Genomic DNA, 16,198 nt, shown 5'->3' with positions numbered 1-16,198 from the left:
ATGCCAAAGTTACTTGGCCATATAGCTCGATTTTTTTTTTTCAGCACCAAAGGGAATCTTCCCAGAACACATTTTGGAAAATGGTGGTCTAACTTATCTCCTTCCTTCTCCTTCTGCAGCTGTCCTATTCCAAACCTCTTGCTTACAGATTTACAACAGCTTCCCCAGTGCAGAAAGGGGTCTCCTGTCTGCAATGTTTTGCTTCTTTAGTTTAATCTCTACACATCTGTAAAGCCACTTCTTATAAATTTTGATCATGAATCTTCCCAGAGTAGTAGACATCATTTCCGTTACTCTGTCAAGGTCATCTATATCCTTACTTATTTTTAGCTTGCTTATTCTATCAATTGCTGACTGAAGAATGTTGAAGTATCCAACTAGAATATTGGATTTGTATATTTCTCCTGTCAAATCTACCAGTTCTTGCCTTGTGTGTTTTGATGTTTTGTTGTTAGGAACATACATGGTCAGTATTGTTTCTTCGTGGAAAATTGATCCCTTTATCACTATGTAACGCCCCTCTTTATTCTTGATAATTTTCCTTGTTCTGAAGTTAGCTTTGTCTGAAATTAATATAGCTACTCTAGCTTTCTTTTGATTAGTAGTATTTGCATGGGGTATCTTTCTCCATCCCTTCAATTTCAACTTATGTGAATCTTTATATTTAAAGTGAGTTTCTTGTAGACAGTATAAGGTTGGGTCTTGTCTTTTCATAATCCACTCTGACAATCACTGTCTTTGACTTGCTATATTTATACCATTCACATTTAAAGGGGTTACTGATACAACTGAATTAATATCTACTGCAGTGGTAACTGTTTTCTGGTTTTTTGCATTCTTTTCTTTTCTTTTCTTTTTTTGAGACAGAGTCTCACTCTGTTGCCCCGGCTAGAGTGCCGTGGCATCAGCCTAGCTCACAACAACCTCAAACTTCTGGGCTCAAGCCATCCTCCTGCCTCAGCCTCCCGAGTAGCTGGGACTACAGGCATGTGCCACAATGCCCGGCCAATTTTTTCTATTTTTGGTAGAGACGAGGTCTTGCTCTTGCTCAGGCTGGTCTTGGACTCCTGAGCTCAAACTATCTGCCTGCCTGGGGCTCCCAGAGTGCTAGGATTACAGGCATGAGCCACCGCGCCCAGCCTGCATTTGTTTCTTCCCCCCCTTTTTTTTGCCTTCTCTGGTTTTAATTGAGCTTTTAATATCCTCTCTTAGTATATCAGTTGTGCCTCTTTTTAAAAAAATTTTAGTGTTTGCCCCAGCACTTACAATATACATTTATACCTAATCTAAGTTCACTTTAAAATAATACTGTATTGCTTCACATGTAGTTCAATTATAAGAGAGTATTCCCAATTTCTCCCTCACATCCCTTGTTACACGGCTGCCATACATTTCACTTATCTGTGTTATAATCATATAATATATGATTACTATTACTGATTTAAATGAATAGTTACCTTTTAGATTAAGTAAGAATAAGAAAAATAGAAATATTTTACCTTCATTTATTCCATCTCCAACATTCTTCTTTATGTAGATCTGAGTTTCTGACCTACATCAATTTCCTTTTACCTGAACAAACTTCTTTTAACATTTCTTGCAGGACAGGTCTGTTGACAATGAATTCTCTTCAGTTTTTACCTGAGAAAGTCTTTATATCTTCGTCACTTTGAAGCATACTTTTGCTGGATATAGAATTTTAGGTTAGTAGGTTTTTTTTTCCCTTTGAACACTTTATATGTTTCTCTCTATTCTCACTTGTATTTTTTTCTGATATGTCTAATGTAATTCTTATCCTTGTTCCTCTATATGTAAGCTCTTTCCCTCCCTCTAGCTTCTTTAAGATTTTCTCTTTGTCTTTGGTTTTCTATAGCTTGAATATGCTATTTCTAATTGCAGTTTTATGAATATTTATCCTTTTCTGTGTTCTTTGAGCTATCTGGATCTGTGGTTTGGTGTCTTTAATTTTGGAAAGTTTTTGTCCATTATTACTTTAAATATGTCTTCTGCTTCATTCCCTCTCTTCCTTCTGGTATTCCAATTATATGTATATTGTACCTTTTGATAATATAGTCCCACAATTCTTGGATGTTCTGTTTGTTTGTTTTTATTTTTACACTTTTAACTGTGTTTCAATTTGTAAAGTTTCTATCACCTTATATTTAAGCTTACTGATTCTTTCCTCAGCTATAAGTTCATCAAAGCCATTCTTCATTTCTGTTAGTGCTTTTTAAATATCTAGCATCTCCTTTTGACTCATCCTGAGAGTTTCCATCTCTCCACTTACATTACCTGTGTATTCCTGATGTTGTCTACTTTTTCCACTAAAGCCCTTACCATATTAATCATAGTTACTTTAATTTCCTTGTCTGATAATTCCAAATTTGTGTCATATCTGAATCTGTTTCTGATACTTCCTTTGTCTCTTCGGACAACATATATTTTTTCTTTTGGCATGTCTTGTAATTTTCTTTTCCCCAAAGTTGGACATGTTGTATCAGTTAATAGGAACTGAGGTAAAGAGGACTTGACAGGGAGGATTTCTGTTAATCTAGGAGTTGATATATATTTAATACTTATTGTAGTACCAGAAGCTTCAAATTCCTCTACTGTCCTTATTTTTGTCTCTCCTGTTGACTCTGGACTTCCCGTCATACCCTTCCTCAGAGAGAGTCAGTGTCTTATTACTCTTTCAGCTGCGATCCACTATTGTTATACTGGAGCCATGTTGATGTGGTGGTAAAATGTGGAAAGATGAAATGCTATATAATCTGCCAGTGAAACCTTAGTCTTTTAGTGGACCTGTGCCTTGGGGCTGTGACCTTCACAAGTATTTCTCTAGTAGTATAGTCTTTTCTCCCTCTCCTCTACTCCCTTCCCTGGCTGTAGTGCTCTAAATATATTTCACTGAATCTCTGGCCTTTGTTGACTCCCCTAAAACCCTTAGGCAAGATAGGAAGGCTGAAAGGGGATACAGTGGGGAGGAACCTAAGATAAAGTTTCAGAATTTTGCTCTGGTAAGTCCATTCCCCTGGAGAGGCAGATTTTGTTATGGAGAAGACTGGGTGGATTTTACAATGATAATAACTCCTGATCTCATTTTATAGATGAGGAAATTGAGACCCTCACAGAGGTTAAGTGACTTGATCAAGAATACATTAATAGTTCACAGCCTCAAACAGAAAACTTTGGGGTTCTGAAGCAATGCTCATTCCACTATGCTAAAACCAGTACTTACTGAACTTTAGCTGCAGCTTTCCTTCACCTCTCTTCAACAGCACTGATATAAACAGTATTTGAGACTGAACAATAGCTGCCAGGGCCCTCCCTGTGGACACTTCATGCATCGCAACTGAGAGAGACTCTCCTTGACCAAACTGTAGTCAGGGTCCTCTGAACCTTTTTTCCAAGTACACTTTGGCATTCAGACTTCCTTATCTGTCTTTGCATCACCCAGTTTTAGCAAGACTTCTGGTAAGTGCACTTAGCCAGAATCCCCTACTCTTTGGGTCTGATTACTGAAGATATCTCACCAAATTCCTCATCTCTCATCATGCCCCAGTTGATATCTGATCACTCTGGCCTGCCATCAGCAAGAATCCTGTCAGGTCAGTTTAGCCAGAATCCCCCTTTACCCTTGATGTTTCTTCTTAGTAATTTTCCATTCACTGACCCCACCCTACTCCTTAGCTATAAATTCCCACTTTTCCTTACTGTATTCAGAATTGAGCCTGATCTCTCTTCCCTACTGCAAAATCCCATTGCAGTAGTCCCTATACCTCTCTCATTGGTTCCCCCTGAATAAACTCTGCCTTACCATTCTTTAACAAGTCTTATGAGTAATTTTTTTCTTTAACACAACCACAGAGCTGAGGCCCTGTCTCAGAAACGCAGCATGTAGCTCCTATTTGTGCCTGCTGTGCTTTCTGGTTTGCTTTAAAGGAAGTTTCTGCAAAGGCAAATGGCAGATGACCCTGTATGGGAAATAGTTGGAAGAAAAGAAGCTTTGGAAATCATGTATGTGGTGACAATAGCAACAAAATTCATAGTGAGTGTGTGCATATAGGGAGGATATCTCCACCTCAGGGTGTCCTTTCCTCCACTCGTCCCCTTTCTCCTGAACTCAAAAACGTGGAGACAGGCAGTGGAGCAGACCCTTCTGTCCAATATGCCTGCCTTATACTGCAAACTTCAAATATGCCATGATAGCATCATTCAGAAATAACTGCTGAACAAATAACTTTTGCACCCTGTTTGTATCTGTTGTCCAGCTTCTATGGGGAGAGACTGCATTTTTTGGAATTAGTCCTGGCAGCTAATTGCTAGGATGCTTTATAGCAGTGGCTCTCAAAGTATTGTCCCTGGACTAGCAAGAACAGCATCACCTTGGCAACCTGTTAGAAATGCAAATTCTCAGGGTCCACCCCAGACCTACTGACACAGAAACTCTGGGGGTGGAGCCTACAGTCTGTGTCTGAACAAGCCATCCAGGAGCTATCCTCTCAAGTTGGAGAGCCAGTGCTTTAGCTTATAGAGGCAATTAAGTAGCATTGAATAATTAGTCAGGATGCACGAAGTTTTAGCAAGGTTCCTCAGGTCCACTAATCCACTGCTCTACCGAAAGTGTGGTCTGCAGACCAACAGCATCAGCATCCCTGGGAGCTCGTTAGAAGTGCAGAATCTCAGCGATGCTGCCCAGACCTACTGAATCAGAATTTGCATGTTAATAAAAATTCCCAGGGAATTCAGAAGCACAGTCAAGTTTGAGAAGCCCTGCTAACCTTTACTTACACCGATGTTAGTTTTGTTTGATGAGATCAGGCATAGAGAACCAGGTAGGCAGAGGAATCTTCTTTGGTGGATTTGATGTGGAGCCTAAATAATCATAGATTTCTTTTAGGACCCTATAAAAAGAAATTTTGGGAAGGAGTGGTTGGGGAAACACACTGATCTAAATCATCAAAATCCCCAGTCAGCAAAATTTTATATTTCAATTTCCGAGGGCTTTACAATTATCACTTTGCATGGTTCTGATCTGATGACACTCTTCCCTGTCAAGTGCTTGCAGATCTACTTATGTGGGCAAGATTTTTCCCAGGGAAACACTGTAGTCATGTAAATTAAATAAGAAAAGAAAATTGTTGACTCTGTCACTTAAATTGCTGGAGAATCCCTTTTTGGTATGCTGTGCTGTGCCATGTGGTGAATAGAATCTTGAAACCAGAGCCCACATGATCCCATAACTTTTAATCCCAAAGGCACTTCCCTGAGCAGGAAGTGAAGGCTTCCTTTGTGTGCAAAACCCTGTCAAGCATGAAGATGAGGCTCTGAGCCCAGAGAAGCAACCTTGATGAGCTGGAATGCAATGCACCCATCCTTATCCACAACTCTGCCTGCCTAAGAACTTTCTGCGAGAAGAGGAGCTGATGCTCAGCAGTAGGATAAATCCAATCATCTATAATGACTCAGACAGAGTCATTAAAGACCAACAAATTGGCAATCTGAGTATTGAGAATGTAGGTTGAGCACCCATTATTGCCTGTTGGATCAAAGAAGAAAAAATGCCTACATGTGTATTTACTCAACAGGCAATAATGGCTCCAAAAGAGCTGGCACACATGAGGAAATAACAGTAATTTTCAAAGTAAATAGTAATAATGATAACACACCTTACAGAAAACTATGGTTACACAGTGCCTTCATATACCTTATCTCATTGTATCTTTATCTTAAGTGGGTGAAGGAGATGCTATTACACTCAGTGCAAATGAGGAATCTGGTTTTCAGAGAGGTTGGGTGACTTGCCCAAAGTCACATACTTAGAAGAATGGGGACTTGAGCTTGGCTTTCTGAATTCCAAATCCAATGTTCTCTTTACAACAGCTAAATATGAGCCTTGATACTCAAAAAGTGAGGCTTGATGACCAGTAGCATCAGCATCACCTGAAAGGTTGTTTAGAAATGTAGACTTGTTGGTCCCATCCCAGATCCACTGAATGAGAATCTGTATTTAACAAGATGCCCAGGTGATGTGTGTGCATGTTAAAAAGTCTGAGAGCAATCAAACATTACTCAGTATGACTACTTGCCTAGGTGCTATACCACAATAAGAACAAAACAAAAGCCAACTGTTCAAACCTCACAAAACTAAGGTTACTAAATATCACAAACATTTTTTGAGTGCTTATAATGATGGCTCTGTAGCAGAGATGCGTATTTTCCTTGAAACACTTAGAAAGAACTGACAAAGCCATGGTGTTAGTGACAGCAGGAGAGCCTCAAGAAAGAATGGGCAAAGGAATCTCCACCTTTAATACTAAAAAATTAGCAGTTTTAGTGTTTTCATTAAATTCACCGAAACATGCTGATTTTGTACCAGTATCATTTTTTTTAAGTTCACCTTTTTGAACAATACTTTCTATTACCATGGGCTCCGTCTTAAGAAGACAGGGGCTAAGTAACATCAGAATGGTCTTGAACACTGGTGCTATGGTCAGGAAAATGCCTTGTTTTTTATTTTTTAAAAGTGTGTTTCATGTTTGCATTTGGGTATGGGTATGGACAATGTTTTGAGACTTTACTTCAAGCAAATAAGACCATGTGTACTGTAGAGAGCTGACTTCCAGGGTGCTCGCTGGAAAATGCAGAGTGCTTCACCCTCCCACGTGGAAATGTGCTACTGAATGGGGACTGAGGCCAACTTCACGCCTTCCCAAGGGGTTTGGTTTTCTAAGAATTTTTCCTCATGTAAAGTAAGTGGCAAGATCTGGAAGCAGAATGGATGCTTATTGCTTATCGACAAGTTTGAAACCAAGATTTGTCAAGGATGAAAAATGAGGATAGATATAAAGAAATCACATGATCATGCTACCAGGCAAAATTATATTTGACCAAAACAAATCAGTACGGAGGGACAGTACATTTCCTATCTTATAAGCCATTAACCAGCAATAATTTATTAAGCACCTGCTGTACACTACACATTATGCTAGGCTCCAGGAGAGATGTGGCAGTATTGGACACTGTTCATGCCCTTGAAGAGTTCATGATCTTGCTGGAGAGAAATTATCACATGACAATATAGCAAATTATATAAGAGCCTACAGTTAAGCATTAAACAATGTGGATACCAATGAAATCCAGATAGACTTAAGGAAGAGAAGAAGCCCTGAATCTGAGAAAGCCTCATAAAGTAGGAGGCATGTAAGTTGAACCTTAAAGGAAGGAGGGAGGGTATTTCTACTGAGAAGAACAACAGAAGTAGATGTGTAAAGATGGAGGCTATTAGATGGAGGCCTGCAGACTTCCATAATCATAAAAGAAAGAATGGTTGGATATGTGCCACTCAAATGTGGACGTTTGGCATCTAAAACCACACCTCCTGGTGGCATCTAGGCCCTGTTTGGAATCATCTTTACCAGCATCCAGTGGTGCTTGTCAAACTCAAGAATAACTAAACATCTGTGCTGGATCATTTTTGACTGTAACCTTCATGCAGACAAGGTCATGGCCATCTTGTTGAGTGAAGGAATAAATATCTCCTAGAAATCTGATCCCTAAATTGCTAGATGTATAACTCGGGATGAGTATAAGACACTTAGGGTTGATGCTTTCAGGGTCCCACCCATATATAGTCTCAGCTCATACTTACCTCTACATGCCAAGGTCACTTACTATTAATACAAACACCGGTAGCTCTGTGCCCAAGGCTTTTTCTTTTTCAAAAAAAAATTCTAGTTGTGGGACAAGTATAGCATATGAAAAATGACAGAGATTTAATACTCCCATATGCAGCCGGATCAACCAATGATGGCTAGAGTTGGGGAATTAATATCCAGCTTCTTTACCCACAGTTGAGATTTCTTGAACACATATTCTACAGTGTCTCCCAGGGTTCTCCAGTGAGACTGAGCCCAGGCTGCCCACAATGGACACTTGCCTGATAAATACTCCTCTGATTGGCTTCCTGCTAGTCTCTTTACTTCCACACTCCCCTACTAACCTTTCTAATATCACCTCCCAAGATAACTGACTGCATTTGAGTAAATCTGCATCACACTGTACTTGCAGCCCATGAGTTAATCCTAAAGTGGAAGACCTAACAATGGGGATCTTTCAAAATACCAGAAACAATATTCTTGAGAGGATTTCTTAGAGAGCAAGAAGATAAAAATAGCTTCTCTATTCCCTCATTGCCTCCTTTTGTTCAAAATATGAATTCTGAAGTTGAAAGCATGACTTATTATTCAGGGTTTCCCATATGAAATAACAACTGGTGTTGATTTCCTTTTTTTCTTTTCTTGTCTTTTAAAGGTTAGAGATTACTCACCCCCCCTGCTGGTCATTAAATCAGTCTGGCAGGATTCCTTAGTACTTCTGTGGCCTTCTGGGTATGTCGTGGTGACACAGGCAGTGCTGCAGGCAGGCCTGCTTGCTGCGATGTGCTACCAAGCAGGTGACTTCAAAGGTCTGCTTTAAGCCTATCTCAAGTATCAGTTGGGGCTCACACTGAGCCCGAAAGTTAGGTACCAGATGGCACATTCCACAAAGTGAAAGTTGATCAGCTCACTGGTGTCGAATTTCCCTAGCTCTGGTACCAGAGGATGCTACAACCACTCAGGTAGAAAACAAATAACTTCTGTTAGCTTACTTCTCCTTCTCTTACTTCTCAAGGAGTCACCAATTCAATGCTCAACTGTTTTTTTGAGGTTTATAGGTCTGGTGAATCCTGAGAGGTTCAGTTTTTGTGTTCATTTAAAAAAATAATCATCCTTCCCTAACTCTAATATGGCATCTATCAAGATACCATGAGTCATTAGGTGGGCTTCCTCTCACATTATGGCTTTATATTTAAATTTCAGCTTAAATTAGAAGTTTAACTAAAGCTTGTCCCAAATGTGTACCTGAATGGGGAAGTAAAAGATTGGTTCCCCAGATCTAAATGAGACAAGTAGGGTGGGCATTTGGACATACTAGTCACAGAAATGAAACATGCTTAAAAGTGAGATAACCTTAGAATGAGATTGTATTTAGATTATTTGGATGCAAACCTATGAAATGAAAGGAGAATGAAAAGCAATCTCAATCTCTCCTTAATTTTCCTCTAGTGCAAAAATAAAGTGTAAAAAGCAATTGACTGGTCCAGCAAATGCATAAATGCTGCCCTTTCAGGCCTGGGCTCAATCTTTTCTAAGAGTTTCTGCCACTTGGATAACTCACAGAAGGGACTGGACTGCCCAAGGCTTCATAGCACCTGTCACTAGACAAAGCACCCTGAGATGCTAAAAGCAGATTCTAGCATTAGCATCTGCGGAGATGACCTTTAAGGAGCCTTTTAAACCCAAGGTTCTTTGATTCCATGTTCCTTGGATGCAAGCTCTTCTATTGTCATTTTACACTCAGAAAAGCAGAGCAGCTGGAATAGGCAACAAAGCACTGCCTCCTGCCTCCTCGGCAGGTCACCACTAACTGTCACAAGTACCCTGGCCTAAGTGGGCAACTGCTACAGATTGGGGCTTCAGGCATGCCAATAATGGCACTTAACTAATTGACAAGCCTCAAAGGCCAGTGTCAATTTAGCAGTATTGTCATTCAAGCAGTTATAATGCATTCAGTTTCTTGGGTTCCTCTACAGTGGGTGGCAGGGGACAGAGCTATAGGAGAGAGCAAGATAACTGCATCTTGGGAAAGATGACACTGGATAATCTGGTCTCCTGCCCAACTGTCCAAAAGAGCATCACCTCAGAAGTTGTAATATTTGTCCCCAGTGAAAGTTCTATAAGATTTTTGGATATGAACTTCTCTTTGACATTTTTAAAAATTTTACATAATCAGTTTAGCTAAAACAAAATCCTAAAAACAAACCAAAAAAAACCCCACACATAAAGTGGAGAATTTCTTCACCTTGGCACTACTGACATTTGGGGCCAGATAATTCTTCAATGTGGGGACTATACTGTGCACTATAAAATGTTTAGCACCAACCCCAGCCTCTGCCCACTAGATGCCAGTAGCTCATGCCCCCTCCCCAGTTGCGATAAACAAAAATGTCTCCAGGCATTGCTAGATGTTTCTTGGGGGGTACAGTCACCCCCGGTTGAGACCTACTGCTTTATAGTATTAACTTTCTAAAAATTGCTCTAATAATTCAATTTTGGAATACAGTGTAGGAACTTTTAATGTAAAGAACACTAAATATTTTAGGCGTTGTGAGCCACATACAGTCTCTGCTGCATAGTCTTCTTGGTTTTTGTTTTATTTTGTTTACAATCTTTTAAAAATGTAAAAAATGCATTCTAAGCTCAAAAATAGGCTGAAATTTGCTTATCTTTAGATTGTAGAGGAAGAAATGATGGTGATTCCTGCAATGATTGAAAGTGTTGAGACAGTATTTGGAAAAACTGGGATCTTGATTCAGCTATCGGGTCGTTGTGATCCTGAGCTAGCAGTTATGCTGCCCTTCTTGGAAAACTTGAAGTAAATAACTCCAAGTTAGATTTTATTCATCTTGTTTGCAACTTAATTCTTTTTTTTTTTTTTTTTTGAGACAGGGTCTCCCTCTGGTCACCTGGGCTAGAGTGCAATAAGCACCATAGCTCATAGCAACCTCAAGCTCCTGGGCTCAAGCAATTCTCCTGCCTCAGCCTCCCAAGTAGTTAGAGCTACACCACACCCAGCTAATTTTTCTACTTTTTATAGAGACAGGGTCTTGCTCTTGCATAGGCTGGTCTCAAACTCCTGGCCTCGAGCAATCCTCTCGCCTTGACCTCCCAAAGTGCTGGGATCACACGGTGCCCAGCTGCAACTTAATGTATTTAAACATAAAATGTTTAAATTAAACAGACTCAATATTTGAACAAAATGAGATTACCTAGTAAATGGAAGAAGGCTTGCTTAGTGAGGACATGTCCTTGCCTTGGTTTGGCATATAACATCTTGAGTTTCCTTTGAAGAAGCAGATGTACAAAGGAAGTGCCCCTACCCAATTTTAAAACTGAGATAAGCTTTGCTATGACCACAGAGGTTATCAAGGATGGAAGAATGGTATCTTGCACAAAAGAAGCTTAGAAACTGCTGGTAAAGTTGTAAAAATAAAAATGCTATTAAAAAATACATTTCAAAGTAGTTTCTATGGAATTTTCCTTACCCGTCGCATAAATGTCTGAGTAAACTAGGGACAGTCCATTCAACAAGTAATTTTTGAGAGGCTATTGTGCACCACGGACTGTGTGAGGCAGTAGAGTTGAATCTACCTGCAGCCTGCCAATGAACAGCACTCAAACAGGAAGCAGTTACACTCAACCATCCAGAGACTTTTCCAGTAAAATCTTCTATCTTTGTATATTGCTAATTACAAATATCTTATGGTTTACTTTTGGCATTTGGAGTTTCTATATGTAGATTTTAATTGACACCAGACAGAATCAGTCAAGAAAATGTCCTTATGATCCAATTGCCACTGTTAGAACAACAGTATGAGATGGGACTTTGGTCAAATATACTTCATTTGGATAAAAAAATGTACATTTTAAATCTTTCAAGTAGTTTATCATATGAAAGTAAATTATAGGGCACTGGACTTGGAACCTAAAGCCCTGGGTCCCAGTTCTGGTTCTTTCTGTCCTTGTGTTTTTTCCAAGGACAAGTCAGTTAACTTCTAAGGAGCAGTCTTCTCATCAATAAAATGGGATAACAGTACTTTTTCCCAGTTTATTGTATTTAAACATACTGTATTTTTTGACTTACAAAGTGCCATAAAGGGGATATCATTATCATAATGACTGGGCTATACTGATTCTTCACTATACAGATGATATTGGAATAAATAAATAAATAAAGTATTGTTTTGGTCATAGCCTGGATCACTTCTTATACTTCAATTTGGGTGATCACGAAGAAACATATCTATAAAAGCTTGTGAGGCCTTACTTTGAAATATGCTCTGAGATGAACATCGTAGATTTTCCGTTAAAAGAGACAATGAGCTAAATTTAATTTAATTTTCTAGTGAAATGAAAACTTTTGAAGAGCAGCATTTATTTAAAGAGGTTCAGAAATTAATGGTTGAGCCCTTACCACCATTAGGTCCCACCCACTTTTGCTTAAAATTACAATTTGTGCAAGTGATGTGATTACAATACTTTGTAGCATAGAATTTTTTTCCGTAATACTCTCAATTACATTTTTAAAAAGTCAAACTGTTTTTTCATTTTTTGTCATCACCCCTCCTTCCTGGTTTATTTTTGGTCAGCAAGTAGCTGGACTAATATCCCAAGAAAGATCTCCTTTACTGAACAGGTACAACCCCAAAACATTATAAGGAAAGAATGGGTCTATTCTTCATGCTTGAAGCAGCACCCTACATAACCCTACAAGTTACTTCCTCCAGTTTTGTAGTGGCGCCTGAGAAAACCTCAAACCCTGCTTAAGCTCTGTCCACTTCACTTCAAATGCAGTGCCATAAAACAGGCAGAGTCTGTTTGGTGTTGTGTACAGTGTTAACTGTCAGTGCTTTCCTCGATGCCAGTAATGAAGTGGCAGAAAAACGCTAGTAACGGCAGTAACAGTGACTCTTTCACTCCTGACACCTTTTGTAAAAGACAAGTCATCATGTCTCTAAATGAAAAAAAAAATGATGCAATTACTCCCACACTTTACAGTGCCATGACTACTGAAGGTCCATTTTCCTGGCCCTAGGCTATATACCTACCAAAAATAGGGGTTGGATGCAGAAAGAAAAAATGGATATGTAATTTAAAAGCAAAGGCAATTTCCCTGGTTTCATAAGTTAAGGTTTTTATAAGCTGTATGAACTCATTTGACCAGAGTCATCAGCTACAAATGAGTTCCGACCACTATTAGGCTTGGTTTTGATTTTACCCAGACACCTAGAACATGAAAAACCATCTCATTTCTTAAAAGAACCCACTGATTAAACCACTGTCCTTTAAAGTTGCCTTTAGGCACAGAGGCAAAGCCAGCCTCTCTCTCCAGTTCCAGCCTTCACTTATAATAGTGTTTTCTGTCCTGAACTGATCAAAATCTAATAGGGGAAAAGGAATCCAGTTGAAAAGAGATTTAATGTGCCTGTTGATGTCTCATTAACCTTGAGAATGAATGTAACTGGTGACTGCCGGGTGGGGAAAGCCAGTGGAAACATCACTTTAAAAAAAAAAATACAAAGAGAAACGTCATTTAGTAGGTCGTCCATCAAAAGATGGGGCATTTCCAACTGTCAGGACTGGCTAAATTATAGTTTCCTTAAGCCTGTAATGAATCCACTACATGTTTTCTTGGGAAAGCATTTGGAACAGTTTATCTGTGTGTCAAAATACAGTCACTGAAGTACTGAAAAAAAACCACTCTGATGTTGGAAGTGAAATTATTAGAAAAGCAAACATCTCAGGATTAACGTTACTAAGGTTCCGCGATAAGTGAATGTGTGATGATTTGTATGCCATTAAAAATATCATGAGCCACTTAATGTAAAAAGGTCCTAATTCCATCGAGTCCCTAGTCAGATTCCCCTCATTACTAATTGCTGATTGATAACATGTCAACAAACAGAGGTAGGGAAATAATAGAGGAAAATTAGCTTGTCTCTAGGGATAGACTGTTACCTGTAGAGGAAAAGAAGAGGAAAGTGTTCCCCGCGTCCACTGGTAGATTCCCCTTGGGTTAAGTACACTAGAAATGTAACTGTCCTCTACTCCCAGATCCGGACAGAGAACCACACAAAACCAGCACCTTCCATGCCTCTGCCCGAGGGTCCCAGCTCGGGCTCGTTCCGTCTGCCCTCCCCAAAAGAGAACATTAAGTAAACATGCCCCACAATCCCCACGGGGGTTCAGCTGGAACATTCTCACCTATTTTTACTTTTCTCTCCTGGGATCTCCACTTTTCCATCTCTAGTCCTCACTCCTCTGCTTTTCTTAGGAACTTCCCGAAAGTTATACCACCATTAACCCCACTTTTCACAACAAATTCCCACCTCCCGCTGCGGCGGCTGAAGGCACAACCGGTTTCTGTAACTAGCTGCGCTGGTTTCCGGCGCGTTTCTCTGGGCCATACAGCATGGCTTCTGTTCGCACCCTCTGGCTCTTCCCCTCACCCCCTCGCTCAAATGCACCTAAATCAAAGTGGATCAGTTCCTTCTTTTCCCAAAGTTTTTGCATTTCAGAGCAGAGGAGCTACTGTGAAAGATGAAATATCTGCGAATTACAGACATCATTTCCTACCCCAGAAGACAGAGATTGCTACCTCGTTCAGGGGGAACAGGGCAGCAGGACACCCCCCTGTCTTTGGCACAGACCGGACTTCTTTCTGGGTGGGTGGGAGGCATTTTCCTCACCATGTCGCCTCAGCTTCCTTTTCACCCTCCAACCGCCACCCGCCCCAGCAGCCTTTCCCCAAACACTCCGGGGACCAGAGGGAGGGAGAAAAAAAAAAACTGGGACAGGGAAGGGTATCTCAGGATCCCCTCCAGGCATAGTATTTTGTTCTCAAGTAGCAGGACTTTCTAGAATGTCTTCTCTAGTTCTGCTCCTTCCTGGCCCAGTTACCCAAAGCCTCCCCGCCCCCCAGGCCCACTGTGACCAAAACAAGCGCACCGAGCACAGCACCGTGGCCGCCGCCGCCCCAACTGTTGCAGCAACTGCGGGGTGGCGGCGGAGGCGACGCGGACAGGGCCAGGGCTGGGCCGGACCCGGACCGGACGCTCCCTTCTCAGGAGTCTGGGAGGCTCCGCTCGACCGCCTTGGGGCGCGCGGTGCAGGGGAGCCCCTGCGGCAACCGCCTGGGATAGGAGAGGCGGCGCTCTCAGCTGGGACCCCAGCGCAGAGCCAGCCCAGCCGCGGCTGCCGCGCCGGCGGAGGCTGCCGGCACCCGCGCCCCCCTCATCTCACCTTTAAGATCAGGTCTGTGTGATGCTGGTCCAGCATGTTGGCTTTTTGGAAGGAGGTGACGATGACCCGGCCGTAGCGCCCAGGGGTCTGCAGGTCCGAGTAGAGCCGGTGCTTGGAGCGGTTGACCGGGAAGAGGCTGTTGACGAGGTTGCGCTCGATCTTGGCCAGGCTGTGCTGGGGCGCCAGCAGGTGCTCCACGCTCTCCTCGACCTGGTAGCGGCTGAAGCTGGCGCCGAGCAGGATGGAGATGAGCACCGGCGCCGAGGCGAAGAAGACCGGGTGACTGGCAATGAAGTGGCCGAGCCGGGAGAAACACGTCCTCAAGCCCCTGTGCAGAACCTGCCGCAGCATCCTAGAGCAGAGCGGGCGCGGGAGGAGGGCGAGGCGCACGCTCGGCGCGGGCTCGGGCGGCGGCGGCGGCGGCGGCGGCGGTGGCTCCCGCGGCGGCGGCGGCGGCGGCGGCGGCGGAGGCGAGACCCTGAGCTCTCCCGGAGCCGCGGCACCACCATCGGGGAGTCCCGCGCCGCGCCTCGGGAGGGTCCCCTCGGGCCGGAGACACGCCCTCCTGCCCGGGGCCGCGCCCTCCCAGAGAGCCCCCCAGCTTGGCTGCCTCCGCGCCGCCCCCACTCCGCCCTACCCCGTGCGCCCTCCCCAACCCCCGCCGCCTCCCCGCCAGGGGGGCTCCGCGCCGCGCCGCCGCGTCCCCTCTCAGTGCGGGCGGGGCCCGGGCCAGCCCCCGCGGCGCGTCATGACCCCACTCACCCGACCCCCGAGGCCAACGACGGGGTGGCGCGGGGAGCGGCGGCGGCCGCGGCGCTACCGCCGGGAGACTCTGCGCGCCAGCCCAGGAACACGAGGACGGAGAATTCCAGGCTACACCCAGTCCCCTCCCCTCATCTCGCTCCCCTCCCCCGTCCCGGCCCGCCGAGCTCACGCTCCCCTCCTCTGTCCTCTTCCTGGGAGACCCAGAGATAAATAAAGAAATGGCCCCGATTTTCCAAACAAAAAGTAAAGAGTTCTCCCAGGGGGGCGGGGGGCGTCGGGCGGGCCCGCTGAGAGCCAAGTCTCCCCAGCGGCGGAAAGGAGCTGGCTGAAGACTGCGTGCGCCCCGGCTCTCGCCAGGCTCAGGTGGTGGCGCGCACTGGCTGGTGCCGAGAGGGGGTGGGGAGCGAAGACGCTCGAACGTGGAAATCACGCCTCCTCCCAAGTAAGAGCCATTTAAAATACCCCCCAACACTGCAGCTTCGGCGGGACCACAGGGTCCGGGTGTGCGTCTGGAGCACGTCCACTCAAAA

At 43.2% G+C, this 16,198-nt stretch overlaps 1 protein-coding gene across 1 annotated transcript in view; it reads right to left on the bottom strand.

The window, feature by feature from the left end:
* The window catches only part of PTCHD1 (patched domain containing 1), a 56,134-nt gene extending 40,637 nt beyond the window's left edge, over positions 1-15,497 (bottom strand). The window contains exon 1 of the mRNA XM_012784610.3: positions 14,904-15,497. Coding sequence (XP_012640064.1) covers positions 14,904-15,254 — 351 coding nt within the window. The 5' untranslated portion in view covers positions 15,255-15,497. The remainder of the gene's footprint in view (positions 1-14,903) is intronic.
* Positions 15,498-16,198: the final 701 nt, after the last annotated feature.

The sequence above is a fragment of the Microcebus murinus genome, chromosome X (genome assembly GCF_040939455.1).
Source record: "Microcebus murinus isolate Inina chromosome X, M.murinus_Inina_mat1.0, whole genome shotgun sequence".
In the NCBI taxonomy this organism is placed as follows: Eukaryota; Metazoa; Chordata; class Mammalia; order Primates; family Cheirogaleidae; genus Microcebus; species Microcebus murinus.
Note: the sequence above shows the minus strand (reverse complement) of the source record. Positions and strands in the feature narration are given on the sequence as shown.